Below are 17,832 nucleotides of genomic sequence, written 5' to 3'. Positions count from 1 at the left end.
TACATATTAATACGTTTTTTTCTCATCTTATTAACTACAAAACGTTGTAGCTAATATCTCTCTGTCTATCGATCTACAAATTTTACTTACAAGTTTTGATAAGATTGGTGTTTCTGGCTTGACTACTATTTAGCCATAACCTTAATCTTCAAACTAAAAATTATTCATATAACCTGATGATGTTGATGAGTGAGATTATTTTATTCCATCAAATATACCGCCCAACTAAAATACTCTGTATGGCTATGTTCAAATTTGAATGAGCCAGTATAAAAACAAATACAATCTTATGGTTAATATTTTAACTGGTCCATCTCGGCTCCAAAATGTAAGAAGTACAATACCAATTGACTTGTAGGTACATATATTTCGGAATATATATTTACTGCGTTATAACCATAATCAATATTATAAGTATTTTGACTCAATTTTGATTATGAAAATTTAAACACATAAACAGATACAGCACATGATTGGGCAATTAGTAACATGATAATGATTTTACTATCGCTAATTGTTCAAGATACGATGTTATACATGGACTTTGAACAAATACAAATTTAAGAAATATGATTTTCATTATATAAAAGAATATCATATTATGATATTCACAGTTTTTCTCTGTAAAGGACATGAAATAAAAAATTGTTACCAATGTCATTACAGATTACAATTACAAATTGCAAATACCTCGAGAACTCATGACGGTTTTATATACTGAAGTCACATTTAGTTATTCTGGATCATCATGAGCCGCAATGTTATTTTAGTTTTTGGGATATCTTGTAAACCATGCGATTGTAATTAAGCTCGTAGATAATATCACTCATTTTTCAATTTTTTTTACAGAACAAATAATAATAATTGCTTTAGTTTATTGCTATTTGAAGATTTTTTTTTTTATATTTAAAGGTCTACAAAACAAAATGACAATCACAAAAATATACATGATTACATTTTTCATGATGTAGACACGGTATGCGTTTAATATTAAGTACCAATTAGCATCTAGTCCATGAGAGCAGGCAGATACCAAGCATACATTTTTTTTTGTTTAATTTGAGTTATTTAATCTATTGAAATATTTTTTTTAAAACAATTTTTAATGAGGCTATAGATCGGTCGGCAAAAATATCGTAATAATAACTAATACTATTGTAAGAGGAACACATACGGTACAAAGGCGAGTGGCTAAGAACATTTGTTCTAGAGGTAGGAAGATAAAAGGTCCTAGAGTTGGGCAGGCGACTGTTTGAACGAGGGATGGAAAATTTTATGCATTGCAGGATATCGGACGAGTCAGTAAGCCCATGAATTAGCTTGTAAAGAAAGATAATATCGTTCACTTTTCTTCTAGTATGAAGTGAGCTTGCTCTGTAAAAATTGAGCCTCTGTATGTACGATTTAAGTTCGTGGTATTTATTATCAGTGTAAGTGAGGTGATATAAAAATCTCTTTTGAACACGTTCAAGTCTATTAATGTGAACCTGATAGCAAGGGCTCCATACTACACTACAATATTCCAGGATATTTCGAACTAAGGTATTGAATAAAAGAATAGCAACACTCGGCTGCTTAAATATTTTTAACTGTCTAGTAATAAATCCAGATAGTTTAGAAGCCTTTTTTGTTATATGATCAACATGTAGCCTATAACTTAATGAACTATCAAGTATAACGCCAAGGTCACGTATGCTCTTTACTTCTTGTATAGTTGAATTGCCATTAATATGTCACCGACTCAGAAATAAACTTGCGAGAAAATTTTATGTAAAAACATTTTGTAGCGTTGATGTACATTTGATTTATGTGGCACCAATCACAAATAGAGTTTATATCCGCTTGCAATATTAGCTTATCTAAATCACTTTTTATTACACGATACATTTTTAAGTCATTAGTAAACAATTTAAAATTTGATTTTATGTTGAAGCATAAATCATTTACAAAAATTAAAAAAGTAATGGTCCTAAGTGTGATCCTTGAGGTACTCTACAGAAGGCTACCTCATTTTCTGCTGATTTGAAACCACGAATATTAACTAAGTGAACGGTTTTCTAGATAAGACTCAATCCACCTCAATAAAGAACCATGAATTCCTATATGTTAAATTTTTTTCAATAATGTCCTGTGGTTCACAACATCAAACGCTTTCTTGAAATCTGTGTATATCGAATGAACCTCTTCTTTCTTATCTAAGGCATCGGCAATTACAGATACATAAGACACAAAATTTGATGCTGTTGATCTACCAGCCAAAAATCCGTATTGATTACAATTGAACGATAGATTGATAGAGTAAGTAATGTGCTAATGGATAGCTGGTCATGATAACTAATGAGCTTATGTATTAGCGTCTTTAATTAACGTATTACTTACAAGACATGGTGTAATTATTTGATGTGTTAAATCTATGAGAATTATTTATTTTGGTTCACAAATTAAGCATTCTTTCATTATAATATTTGAAGTAACAAATTATATACGGCTTACCGAAGGGCATTTTCAATCATTCATTAGGAAATAGAAAGGTCAAACGATAGTCGACACTAAAGTATCAACATACTAGAGTAGACAAACAGCGCGACCTTAGAATAGAGATTAATATTATATAGATTAATAGCAGTGACATCAAAGACAGATAGAAGTTCAAGTCAAGTCACTGCAAGAAAACATTAAAAAACCTCTAATATGTACTTAAGTGGTGTTTTTAATGAATCTTACCATTATCTGAAGGTCAAGTAACTAAAGTTGTGCGTTTTTCTATGCCACAGATTATAAATATTATACATTCTTTTTTATTATGACTCAGGTATAACTTCATATGATATTAAACCTGGATCATGATAAACTAGGGCCACGCAATATTACAATATATTTTATTAAATATATCAGTGTAAAAACCTTATTTTTTTATTATTGCAATCGTATAGTTTCAACCAGGGATAGTTTCAAAATGGATTAATTAAATACTCATATTATTCCAAGGCCAAATCTCCTGTTAAATATAACCATCTAAATCTTCTAAAAATTAAAATTTCTAAAAAGTTTTAAATCTTTCAACCATAAAAAGCTTCAGAAGGTTGAGAAAAAGTAATAGCGTTTCAAAAATATAATTTTATAACTGTAACCCGATAGAATAAAACAACTCAACCAACTACTCTCTGCTCTCCCAACTAGATAGAAAGGTTAGGGTCAGATGTCCTTCACAATCACATTCCTCACAATCCAATTTCAAACAGCATATTCTAATGTTTACAGCTATGTACCTGAACCAGATAATTTGTAGGATTTCGCTTCAATCATCTCTGCTCATGGTCCGTAGACATCAGTTTGAATGATGTGAAATTATATGAATTTATCCGTAAGCTTCGATGCCATTACTAATGCAATAGTTCTTAGTTATAACCTATATTGAACATAGCAAAATGTTTTGCGAGTACAATCTATGAGATCCCGGATGTGACCTTATCGACGATTAGTGATATCTCACTTCATTCATTTTGATGACGTAGAAAATGTCACCTACTTATAATTATATTATGTTAATTATTCGAGTGTTACCCACAAGCTCATCACGACATTATGCAGTTTATAAACAAGATTATTAAATACAAAATAATCTCTGTAAAAGCTAAAACCGTTAGTTTGTTAAAGCGTTTGGTGTCAATCTAATTATATTTAATGATCGAACACGTAATGATAGGGAATCATCGTTATAGTACGGCCACATCTGTGCGATTGCGTTCATCACGTTCTCCCTGGTGTGTCCGTTTTCTAAGTGTCGCTTTATATACTTAAATAATCTTACGATGCGATGATTTTATAGCTTAACTACGGTTAATACAATAAGTACATAATAAGAGGTAAATTAACATTATATTTAGACTACATAATATACACAAATACATAAAAAAAATACATGTAATGAAAGATTAATTGAAACTTAATTGCTTTGAATGCTGCTTTTGTAAAGCTTTTGCGGCACCGTAATTAAACAGCCCAATGAGTTACGTTATTCGTTTAATAGACAAATAATTTGAATGCTTTTTTTTTCTAACATGTAATAACAACACAACAAAACTTTAACACAAATCATGATACCAAGTCTCAAAATATAACATGTAGTTTAATCATATAATCATGTATATTGAATTCGATTTATCATTCACATTTTTTAAATATATACAAAGTTTATTTTATATTGACAGGCATTTACATTGATTTAAATGATTACTCTTATTTTTAGTTTTACATACACGGTTATGGCTGTTGATCCTTCATTGTATCAAATGTATGGAACTTGGTTAAAATAGACTGTAACAGCAATAATAAAAAATTACTGATGATTCACACTAGAAATATAAAATTGTTTGAAGCTTAAGTATACGCTTACCAACAACTAATACGAGTATATACATATGTCGACATCCCTTCGTCATTGTAATTAAACTAGTTCACTGACTATTCAATTCGAAACAAACAACAATATAATTTATATTTAAAGATAGAGAAGCTTGGGTTACCATCAGCTTGCAACCAAAGTCTGTCACCAAGTCTACGAGGCCTAGCTAAAACAAACGATCAAAATTAAATATCCGGGCTAATACTAAAAAAACGTTTATTAATATAATAAACGTTTACGATAAGTTTGAACACCTCTTTTTAAACATATTGTGTGCACGGTAGAGTTGACATTTACTATAGTTAAAGCTTATTAAGGGAATTATTATTATTATTATCGTTAGGATTAATTACGGTCGAATGACCGTAAGTATCATATATAATTACTAGAACAATAATTGGAAAAATGATTGAAATTGTTTTTTGTTTACAAAATAATAGAACACTAAGTTATAAGACCAATTTTTTATAAGTTTGATTTATATTTTCTGCGTCAAAAGCAAAACATCTGATTTCATGTAGAGTCATACGGAAGTTAATAAACCTGTTTTATTAATACATATATTTGTCTCTTTTAATATTTGCACTTTGCAGAATTTTTGACAGAGAAGTTAGTCTTTGGCGCTAACCACGTAATGATCATAAAATAAATTTAGCACTTATAAAGTCAGTGGTGTTTGCCCTGATTTCAACCCGTGGCCTTAATTTAAAATCAACATGTTTAGTCTACTAAATTATTGATACTGGATACGCTAAATAAACAAAAAGATTGTCAAATAAAATTTAGCTTGAATAAAAACCTATAATTTCGTTTTATTTAGAATTAAATTTAGTATTCGTTGATATAAATACAATTATATATGATTATGACACATATATTTAAATAAATATAGTATCTACTAGTTTCATGCCGGTTATTTTGTATAGAATCTACATTCTGAACCGAGAGAAGCTTTAAATTAAATTTAATCATAAAAATTCAGAAGAACTTATGCCTTCTTGAATAAAGTATATGCACTTGTGTTGATTTTAGTGTTCGAAACTATAACAAAAGTAGGATATAAAATGTATTTGTCAGATAAATACATTTTCAATACAAACATATATTTAATAGGTGTATTGTTTGATATCTCATCACGAGTCGTGAAGGCAATTGACAGTTGAAGGTCCTTGTCCGTTGAAGAACACTAAGACAAAGGCGCACGTGTTGAGTTTGGTCATAATACAAGTATCGCAAACTTTATCACGATGTCAGTGAACGCATGACGTAAACACTGATAGGAAAATAGGCCGCACCGAAATATATTGACATATAAAGACTTGTTCACAACTTCACACATCATTAAGAAAATAACAAGTACATTAATGAGCATCGACCTTTTTACTACAATTGTAGCCCAGATGAAATATGCATCTGACATCGAAAAAATAATGAGTAGTTATTTTCCTTCGGAAATCTTCGCGGGCAGTCTACATTTTCGTTTTCGGGATTTGCAACCTTTTGGGTCATTCGCCATATTGCATTTAAGGGTGATTTATTTGTGATTTCGGTGAATTTTATACGAAATGATTATCACCAAAGTTGTAGGGAATTGATTTGCCTACAATTTTCGTTTTCATACATTTTTTCCTAGAGTCGATAATTGTGATTAAATTAAAACATATGTTGCAGATACTGCGTAAACGATTAATATTATTTTAAATAATGAACTACAGAATAACAATGTTGCCAGCAGCCCGTCTAGACTAATATGTATAATAGATCTGTAGTGTTTCTTTTTTTGTTTAAACGTAATCTCTAAAACTGTAAAATATTTTTACATTCAATAACTCATTTCCCAAATAATATATAGGCTATAATTGTGAGCCGGATGGCCCAGTGGTTAAGTGGTTAGTTGTTTATTATTCATTTCGTCCTCAGCGATCAAAGAAAACATTGTAAGAGAACCTGTAATTGTGGGATGTTAATCTGCCACCGTCTCCCATTGGAGCAGCGTGGTTGAATAAGCTCCACGCTGAGGCCTTAGCCCAGTTTTGGGATATTACAGGATGTTACACTTACTTACTGTTTCTACTTTTTATGGGCTATTACAGGTATTTTTTAACGTCACGATCGGCCCATGATGTAAAATCGCGCGAAAGAACTAGTTAATAAATAAGCCCAACTATGCTAGAGTGGACTTTGTCTAACCTGGTATATCCGTGAAATAGTTACCTACTGGTGTGGGTTTACAAATCTCTAAAAAATGTCATATACCTACTCGAAATCGAATCTTTAGAATATGATATGTACTAGTATACACATTTATTCTCAAGAGTTTTTTGAAAAATATAAAATAATTTTATATCGTATAATTTTATTTCCAACAACCCGCATTGTAGCAGCGTGGTGGAATATGCTCCAAATCGCCTCAAAAGGGAGTGGAGGCCTTAGCCCAGCAGTGGGAAATTTACATGCTGTTAATGATGATGAATTTTATATGTTATTTATTTATATTAATATTTAAATTATTTTTATTATTCTTTTAATCTTATATGTAAAATCGTCTCTTGCAATAATGTGATATTTTTAATGTCGTAATTGCTACGAAAAAAATTTTGTAAGCAGAAACTTCACTCAGTTTGGGTTGGGTGTAAGAATAAAATCTTGACTTTTAATATTGTGATATTTTCTCAATTCATAACATATAATACATAAAATAATCATTTGAATCATTTTAGAATCAGAATTTTGATATGGAGTTGAAATCAAGACGAAATATCTTATTAATAAATAATAAGTGCACGTTGATACTTTGTATAAAATATTCTGTTATTTAAATATATTTGTCGTTAACTCAAATGCTTTATTTGAACTTTAAACTTCCACTTTTATTACGTTAGTCTAGTACCAGACTCGTATAATGATGCTATTTATAAAAAAAAAAACATTTATCACTTTTTATACTGCTTGCACACACATGCGGAAAAACAAACACAGACGAACACTGTTTAAAATAAAGGTATTTATAAGCTTAAGATTACTTTAGATTTTAATTCAATTTGGATACCCATAAAATTCCAAATAGGCAATATGTACGCTTCTCAACAACAAATAACTTAAACAAATATACCGCTCTTAGTTAACGTGTACATCAAGGTAAGATTATAAATGTAGTAAACATTGCAAATCTCTTTTTTTAACTCAAGCAAGGTATCCATTACCACAGCCAATGTTGCGGTAGAACTTCTACCCAAGTAGTCTTTGCCAGAATTTCTGTTACATAGAAATTAACAGACATTAGATTATATATTTTAAAATATTTTGACTATGTCTTGTCTAGCTAGTTTAGCGTTTTCAATTTAGCTAATGTTGTAAAATTTCTCACTTGCGCTTGCAATTTGTGGATTTTGACGCAAGTTACAAATTGCTATTCGAATCCAGTTTATCATTTGTTCAGGAGCAACGTAGTGTTGTTGAAAAAAATGTTGACTACGCATCCTTGGTACATGAGTTGCAAGCTATTTTTAAAATAATGCTTGACATCGCTAGGAGAGGAAATACAAGACTACCTCGTTGGTCTTCTGGATTATACAGCCCGAGACTCGAACCCCGGGTACGGCCCTAATAATATACGGAGCAGCCCCGAGATTGGAAATCGACTGTGTTAACACTTTCAATTCCCGCGTTTCGAAAAGGATGTAAACCCATCAAAGGTCCTACGTCTGAATTCTTTCCGATTGGGATCGCATTATGAGAGCAACAAAAGAGAGTGTGCACCTGTTTACAGAGTGGACACATGTGTCATATCGTAATTCTAGCGCCACTGGAGTCTCCTTTGAAAATAAATCGTGACCGAAATCGTTCAAGAAGGGGTCGTCAAATACAGTAACTAGACAAGTACAGTTATAAATACTTATGTAAGATTTTGGCTGCGGCATTTACGTTTCCAGTAGTAGCATTGAACCTTTGATCCTTATTATTACTAACAGTCATTTTTATGGCTTAACAACCGCAAATTTTCAATATTATTATTCATTATTGTCTGCTGCTGCCGATTTAATGTCTTTTACGTGCAGTCAAAAAAAAATGTTACCGCAATTTGAATAAACAAGATGACGAGAATAGAACACAATATCGTGACGTAAATAGCTGTATGACCGAGGAAGTCAAAACGTAGTTCCTTAATGTTCATAATATCAAGAACATATACACGCATCTTATTGTTTGAACAACTTGAGGATTTTGACAAAACATCAATTTTATTATGAATCGGTTTGAAGTTATTTATCGTTTTAAATGCTTTATTGAATGATTATATGTGTACTTTGTTGCTAAATGTCCTGTTTGCTCGGCTTAATTAAGCGATTAGATTTTCATAATTATCAGTACTGTTTATTATAATGGATTATATCTATATAATTGACTAAGAAGTTTTTTTCTATATTGCATAGTTTATAAGAAGTAGCTTGTTTTATCGTGCTATCTTCAGAGTTCGTAAGCGCTTTTTTTTTTTGGCGGACAATCAATGGCGGTCGATCGAATGGTAAGTGGTCACCACCGCCCATAGACATTGACGCTGTCAGAAATATTAACATTACATTACACCCCTGCACCAACCTTGGCAACCTATGTCCCTTATGCTTGTACTTACGAGTACACTAGCTTACTTAGCTTTGAAACCGCAACGCAGCAAAACTAAGTATAGCAGCTTGGCATTAGGAACTAGCTAGCACAAAGCCGCTGCCACATTTTTTTTTTTATAAAATCTAATAAATATTTTAATATACGCACCTATAGTATATAAGCTACAAGTAAAGACCATTATTCCTTTGTTCTTTTAGTAAGTAGGTATACAAAAAGAAAAATAATTGTAGCTGTACTTTAGTGGTTAATAAATTATGTATTCCGTTTTTGTGATCGTAATGCAAAAATGCCAATTTAAGACATTGAACGATTACAGTTTATAGACAGGTTTATTTAAGAAAAAAATAGTCAAAACAAGATATTTTTTGACTGTTTCTGTTTAAGAAATATTTAGCTCGAATGGAATAAATAAAATATTTTAATTTAGTAAGATAAAATGTGTAACAAAACAATAAAAAATAAAGTGACAAGGAGAAACATTTGAATAGAAATTATAACTAAAAAGTATTTACACCTATCACAATTTATAAAAAAAAGACATTTAAAATTAATTTTATTCTTTAATATAAACGTTTCATGCAGGCTTTATTTTAAAACCTAAACCTAAAACGGGTTTATAATAAAATTAATTGTACACTTACGATTTATGCGAAATAATTTTCATAACATCAGGTATTAAAGTTTAAATACCTTTGTAAGGCCATAGATGTTGTTAATCAGGCTTATTCACTCCGTATGAATATTATAAACATAACACGCCTTGTGTAACGACATACATGACTAATATTGTTTAATAAAATGTTTGATATAATAATGTTTAATAAAGAAAGGTGGCTGGCAACACCGACCACTTAATAATTTAGTCATTAGCACTGTAAGAATTAATAAGTATGCCTAATATTGTCAATGTGATGCCAATTGTACATTAGATGTTATAATATCTCTTTTGCCAGAGTACACAGGTTAAGTCACTCTTCAAACCGGAATGCTAGCGGTAGAAATATTGATGATCGGGTAGGCTAGGATTAATAAAAACGGAAACTTATTTTATTTAACATAAACCAATGTGAGGTTTATAAGGTTTTACCTGTTTGCTGTTTAATTTGATCACTAGCTATAAACCTTGGCTATCTTGCGGTATTGCTTATCAGTCTTTTGGCTAAGATCAAAGCGTAGTCACTGTTTTTGTGCAGGTTAATACCTGTCTTGCAATATGTTTTTATTTTTTACTCTTAAACGTTCACTTTATAAATTACTACTTAAATATACTTCATCTCCCTCCATCCAACAATATAAATCTTAAGTACGATAAAGACAAAAAAATATCGATTTTTAAAGTTTCGAACGAAAGAGTTCTTCAAACTATAGCATAAATAAATAAAAAAAAAAATCAACTAACTTAGTTTCACAATAACTGTTTTGCGCAATTTTACACTATCATTATATGAGTGGGTGTGATGTAGGTCAAAACTAAGCGATTACAAATTACCTATGAATGTAAACGTACAAAGTTCACAGTTTACTCATTATTCCAGCTAATCTACACTTAACATATATTTTTAATTATAATTTTAAAATGAAATTATCTGTAATTTTCAACATTGTTAATCTTAGCATTTATGTCATTTAGATCAAAGTCCAAAGTGTACTTACAAAGCGTTTAAGTCAATAAAAAAAAAACGTTTTTTTTTTACACCTCGTGACGTTGGTAACACAATACAATCGGTAACAACACTTCATTTCTGTTTATTATCGATAAGATTTAAAATATTTAAAGATATCTTTTTTCAAGGTTTGAATTTATAATTTACATTAAAGATTTAAATAAGAATATAAAAATCTAAATTTAAACAAAAAATATAATCAAATGGACTGGTGAAAGAACGCTAGCACAAAATCAAACATTTTATTTATTTTAATATTCTATTAAAATTCTAATTCAATTAAGAAAAACTAAATATTATTATACATATTTTGTAAAAACTGCTGCGCACCCTGCAGTAGTATAGCATTATGTTATATAATCATTAGACTTTATGAGTAAATGGACTATCTAACCAAAAAATAATTATTTAACTCGTTTTGGATATCGGTCGGTATATATTAAACAAACAAACTCGTCTAGCTTTATATATTAAAGCAGATTATCAAATCAAATCAATATCAAAATACTCTTTATTGTACACCAGTAAACATAAAGTTGAATCACATTTAAGAAAGATGCACAAGAGGCGGCCTTATCGCTAAACAGCGATCTCTTCCAGGCAACCTTAGGGTAGAGGAAAGAAACAGATATAGAAAGAGGTAGGGGTGTACAAGGCAGATATAAACATAATATATGAATACATTACAGTGAACTAATAATATATTTAAAATAAAATAATGTACAATACCTGGTAGCTAACAGGCATACATATATGTATATATCTCATTAGATATAAATTATATATAGAATTAAACTAAAATTCTCTCGAACATTTAATATACACATTTAATACACAAAAGATTATGTTAAAGGACTCGGATTAAAACTTAAGAATATTGTTATTGGTAGAATTATAAAGCGACACAAGCTATTGCCATCTAATCACTTACGAGCCATTAAATTGTAATCAATACAGCATAATAATAGGAATAATAATGAAAGCGTTCGTGATCTGCGTCAACAAGCGCTTATAATAAAACAACTAAATAAAATGAGAAATATACTTGTATTAAAACCGAATTGACCTCATTTTCAAATACAAGAAATACCACGAAAACGACAGATACGAACCTATGTAGATTCTGAGAAATACGATATCCGTGAATACGGCGAGGTATTACTACCCCGCTATAATAAATTATATTGTATGTAAAAAGTAATAGTAACAGGCAGAGACCTTCACCCCTGTTGATGTCTTCTAACATACTGTTACAATGCTGGTTAGTGGATACAAACGACAAATAATTTCATTTGTCACATACAGGTTTCCTCTGTCTAGCACGAGATAAGTTATAAACAAAAAACTCCTATTTATTTATTTCTTTAAATGCTTTATAAGACCACCATAAAGTTAATGGGACAAAAGACGGACTTAATGCCTGGAGGCATTCTCTGCCAGTCAACCTTTAGGTCAAACAGAAAAACCATGAAGGCGGTAATTAAAAATTAATTAACAATATATAACAATATATGCACATACTTACATGAAACTACATAAAAAAAACATATACATACATATCCATATAGTATCTACAAAATAAATAAGTAGGTACTACTAAGTGTAAACTGATTATAAGAAAGAAACACGTATATATTTTTCTATCTAACATTCTATATTCGCATAGTGTTATCTCAGCTATTAAGAGGTTAATAATTTATAAATACTATTAATATACTCAAAATCGTGGTAATAAAATAATGACTATACATTACTATACATATTTAATACGATCGATATTGTATCGTTAAGCGATTATAAAAATCTACTAATACTGCGCTCCGCGCCTTCTCTCGCGTTATTAATACATGTTTGAACTATTTCATTCAAACGATGTGTGATTATCTACATTTTATTTAATAGCATTATATTTTATGGTTACTGTTTCAATCCTTAAAATCAAAGTATTAAATTTTAATGCCTAAAAATGCATCTGCTAGCTGTATGCCCAAATGTATAAATTCGAATGCTAACTGACTAATAAATGTGATATTGTATCTACTGTTGGTTGTGCTAATGAAAATAAAACAAACAACGTACGGTCTCCACCAACACCTACAAACCTACAACCATAAAATGTAGCTAGAGTTCCTTTTATACTTTAGTTGCGCACTACAGAAAATTATTCCACTAAGTGCTAGTTAGTAGATGAAAATTAGTATGGAAATAAAAATTTCAGATGGAACTGACTTCTGTTTATTCATTATTAGTTAGTCCTATTGGGTTATTTGTGTTTGAATTTATACCCGTGTAATTCTCACAACCAGCAAATGGTAAACGGCCACAGGGAAGGTTCTAGAAAATTCACGATAGACAGGATGAATAAAGTGCAAACGAACATATTAATACTCTACAATTAAAAAAATCGGACTCTGACGACTTAAAAAGGTCGTGTTCGTCAGTTATCCGCAATAAACAAACAATAATAAAAACACAAATGACGAATTAATTTAAAAACTTAAAATGAAACTATAATAAACATTTGAACTTATTACTAACATAATCTTATTTAATGAAAGAGAACGATTGTCATTTTAATGCGTAGTATATTTCTTTTGTTAAAGGAACCAAACAAATTCTTCATGGAGTCAACGGACGGCTTCGACCAAAACAATTAATTGCTATTATGGGACCGTCAGGCGCCGGCAAGTCTACGTTGTTAGATGTGCTATCCGGCTATAGAACTACAGGTGTCGGAGGGGCTATATTTATCAATGGACGTGGAAGAATCATGAGTGAGTAATAAGTTCTTTAAAAAAATAAATAATTTAAAAAAGAACACTTAACTTATATCGATAAAATATATGAATTATGGTCTTAATTATGATGTTTATAAATGAACGTATTGGAAAACATATATGTACCCTATAAGCCTACCTCAATCGCAGATATAGAGATAAAATGTCTCACTAACGTATTCCATGTGATTTGATAATATACCTGTTACGAAGATAAATTGCATAAACCTTCTCGAGATTTATATTTAAAAAATATATTTACAGAAAATTTTAAGAAAATGTCATGTTACATCCAACAAGATGACAGACTTCAAGGTCTCCTCACCGTTGGTGAGAACATGACAATAGCAGCCGATCTCAAACTACCTACAAAAATGGACAAGTACGAGAAAGGCGAAGTGGTAAATATAACTTAACATTTAAAAGTACTATTATTATATAAATTTATTTCGTTTTATTTGAATTAAGAACATATATATACAGATCAGTACCAATGAAATTATATAATATTAATAATATATGACATTTATGAATGTTTTATTTAGTAACAAGTTCCAAACAAATTATTTTTTAAGGAAAAATATTTATTTTATTTTATTCGTATTATATTTTTTTATACATAAATTATAAGTTTCCTGTTTTTTTACTTTTGAAACTCATTTTAGATCGAAGACATCCTGACTAATTTGGGTTTATATGAGCATATGAACACACGCGGAGCTCAACTATCGGGAGGGCAACGAAAGCGACTCTCTATTGCATTGGAGCTTATCAACAATCCCCTCGTTATGTTTCTTGATGAGCCAACCACGTAAGTCAAGCTATTGCTTTGAAGCCATTACATTACATGAAAGAAAGTACTCACCGCCTAATGAGACCAGGCACAGTCACTGTAAGGATTATTATATAAACAACTTTTTCTGTCAGTGTGCCTTTAACTATGGGATCTATTTTTTTCCTAGTACTAGACTTATATAGGCAATACGTTTAGCTGTCGAAGAAATGGTGAGTGGGTGTTATCCAGCCAATCCAGTTAAATCTAAATAAAAAAATGGTAGAGTTTTAGTAGTCAAACTTAGTACGCCTTATGAAACATATAATTTTTTTTTCTCCAATTAAATCCTTTTAATCCCTTGGATGAAGCTCCGCTTAAAGCCAAGCATTGGAGATAAGGAAATTACTACGCATCTTATTCAATGTTTTCTTTAACAGGGGCTTGGATAGTTCATCATGTAGCCAAGTAGTGCAACTGTGCCAAAGCCTCGCTCACCAGGGTCGAACAATCGTGTGTACAGTCCATCAACCCTCTGCCACATTGTTCGCTCTATTCGACCAAGTATATGTGTTATCAGCTGGAAACTGCTTATACCAGGGAACTACGACGAACCTAGTCCCATATCTGGAAGAAGCTGGTATTCCTTGCCCGATCTATCATAATCCGGCCGATTACAGTAAGTGTTTATTCGTTTTTACGTTATTATTTTAAATGATCAGAAAAACGTTCCTCTATACATTTAAGCTTAAGTTGAATATTTTTAATGAATACTTACGATATAAAAAACACCTACAAAAACAATATACAATAATATTAAAACTATAAAATTTCAAAATAATTTCATTATTGTCTATGTATCATTAACTAAATTGATCTTCTCGTATCTTCAGTCATTGAATTGGCGTGTGGTGAATACGGCGAAGATAAAATACCGATCTTGATTACAAAGGCTGAAAATGGAAAAGCACTACAATGGTTCAATAATCCAGAGACTATACCTACAATGGAGTTGCTTAGAAAACAGTATCCTTTAAGTGTAATGAGGGATCAAGACACAACCACAGGGGAAGAGGAAACGCCACAATCCAATCAAAGATCAGTGCTCATAAAGCGAGGATTCCTGAAAGCAAAACGTGATCCTGTAAGTAAAATGAGAACCAAACCAAACGCTAGTTAAGTAATGTTTATTATATAGAAGGATTCAACTATTGTGATACTTTTTAAATCGTCTCTTAATAAACTTCAACTTTTTTTAAATTCTAAGGATTACCTAAAAAAAATCTTTGTAAACCCCCATGTTTAAATAACTGAAAAATGTTAATATCTAGTATCTCTATTTAGATATTTTTAAAGAGGAATCATAAAAATCGTCGTAAAAATAGTGACAACTCGTCTTACAATTATTTTATTAATTTAATTTTTCAATTTCTCAGACGATGACACATCTCAGGCTGATGGTGAACGTAGTAGTTGGTATTATGCTTGGAGCTCTCTTTATCAACGCTGGTAATGAAGGCTCCCGTGTATTGGAGAATTACAATCTTTTATTTGCCATTCTCATGCACCACATGATGTCGCCTATGATGTTAACAATTCTTACATGTAAGTGGATTTTACAAATCAAACAGCTATAATTTAAGCAGTAAAATAAATGAAATTATATAATGCCGTATATAAAACTTTAAATTTTCCCAATTTTTTTGTTTAATTTACGTGTTCAGTAAAGCAGATTGTTTTAAAGTAACCTGCATGTATTGAATGAATGTTAATCAGGTATAGCTTTTTATAGAATTCGCTCCGATATCTTTTTTAAATATATAAAAGCCAATTTAAATTAAAATATATTTTTTTCAACATATATAAATCAAGAAGCTGATGGTTGACTTGATTGAAGAGATATATTTTTAGTCAAAAACCTTTTATTTTAAATCTGTGAAGAAATATTTAATAAATATAATATTATGCAGAAATTATTTGAATATCTTCTCTTTTCAGTTCCATCAGAAATGTCAATACTATTAAAGGAACATTTCAACAGATGGTATTCTCTTGGTTCTTACTACATTTCGATAACAATAGTGGATCTACCAATTTCGGTAAGTTTAAGTTCATATAATAAGCATATAATATAATGTCGGGGAGTCTGAACATGTAGGATTAGTAATATACATATTCCATATCATGAAATTATACATATGACAAATAAATATTACTTACTATTAGTACTTACATTAGATTTATTTTAAATTTCAGATAGTATCCTGTGCCATATTCAGTGTGATCGTTTACTTGATGTCGTCTCAGCCGCTTGACATTGCGCGCTTCGCCATGTTCTTCGCCATTTCAGTTTATACTGTACTGGTCGCGCAGAGCTTCGGACTTATGGTCGGAGCCGTCTTCAATGTTGTTGTAAGAACATCTCTTATAATTTAGACCTAACCTTCTAACCTATTCCAATCGAAGAAGGAATAAAGATAAATAAACCTTAGTTTTACGTATTCCATAAGATTTGCTAATAGCTCAGCTGTATTGTATTATGAATTACTAAAAGTTCTTGATTAATATATCTTAATTATTCACACACTATTTCACTTATCTACTGATATCCATTTTAATGTACTTCCTAAATTCCGATAACTGCTTTATCAACGTTCAAAGTAGGGTTGCTGAGGATTCCTCTTCCGCTTCCTCATAATGCGGAAGTTCCGATAGAATAGATAGATAGAAGTTCAATATTTTGGGTTCCTCAACCGTTACCGCATCCTCATAAATAAAAACTAAAAAACCTCTTGCGCTATCGCTTCCTCAAAATTTAAGAGCAATTCATGAGGAATTTCACTGCGAATTCGCGATGTCGCCGGGTCGAACGGGCGAGCGAGACCTTCGATGGTGGAAAAATAATCCGAAATATTCGGAGCTTTACGGAGCTGTACGGCAATACCTATCTTCTCCTCCATCAAGTATGCCCAGCGAACGACTTTTTAGCAATGCTGGATTAGTATATGATGAGCTAAGAAACCGGTTGTCAGGGGAAACAGCGTCCAAATTATTTTTTATAAAAATTACCCTCCCTATTTTGATTATTAGTATTTAAATCCTTTATTTTGGTTAATAACATTCGAGAAAACGACTTTTCGGTTGGGTCCGCTAGTATTTATAATTTCCAATCATCCTCTTCCTAATCTGTTTTCTCTACCGCTTCCTCTTTCTCGAAAAATATCTTCATCCTCATCCGAATCCTCTAAATTTGCGCGTGACAATTCCTCTTCCTTCTCCTCTTCCTCATAATGACTTCCTCAACAACCCTAGTTCAAAGCGCCATTTTTTCATAAATTCATAATGAAGATGATTTCACGACAAAACAAGTCCTACAATTTTAATTTTAATTATATTATTTTAAAATTGTACAATTAGAAGTGAATAAAACTACTTTAAATACTTTTTATGGAAATTTGCAAACATAAATAATTTTTTTTTGGTCTTGATTCCAATAATAAAAGACTTAATTCAACTTTAATGTTTATTTATGTTTAGTTCTCTCCCTTTGCCTAATATTTCTGCGGTTACAAATTTTAACGCCATTCT

The 17,832-nt window shown here is 30.8% G+C and overlaps 1 protein-coding gene across 1 annotated transcript in view; it reads left to right on the top strand.

The window, feature by feature from the left end:
- Window positions 1-17,832, top strand: part of LOC113403811 (ATP-binding cassette sub-family G member 4) — a 34,546-nt gene that overhangs the window by 14,833 nt on the left and 1,881 nt on the right. Inside the window, exons 2-9 of the mRNA XM_026644420.2 lie at window positions 13,299-13,469; window positions 13,737-13,873; window positions 14,138-14,283; window positions 14,685-14,923; window positions 15,138-15,388; window positions 15,681-15,849; window positions 16,243-16,343; window positions 16,501-16,656. Of these exons, the coding sequence (XP_026500205.2) occupies window positions 13,299-13,469; window positions 13,737-13,873; window positions 14,138-14,283; window positions 14,685-14,923; window positions 15,138-15,388; window positions 15,681-15,849; window positions 16,243-16,343; window positions 16,501-16,656 (1,370 nt within the window). The remainder of the gene's footprint in view (window positions 1-13,298; window positions 13,470-13,736; window positions 13,874-14,137; window positions 14,284-14,684; window positions 14,924-15,137; window positions 15,389-15,680; window positions 15,850-16,242; window positions 16,344-16,500; window positions 16,657-17,832) is intronic.

Source organism: Vanessa tameamea, chromosome 10, assembly GCF_037043105.1.
Source record: "Vanessa tameamea isolate UH-Manoa-2023 chromosome 10, ilVanTame1 primary haplotype, whole genome shotgun sequence".
Lineage (NCBI taxonomy): Eukaryota > Metazoa > Arthropoda > Insecta > Lepidoptera > Nymphalidae > Vanessa > Vanessa tameamea.
Note: the sequence above shows the minus strand (reverse complement) of the source record. Positions and strands in the feature narration are given on the sequence as shown.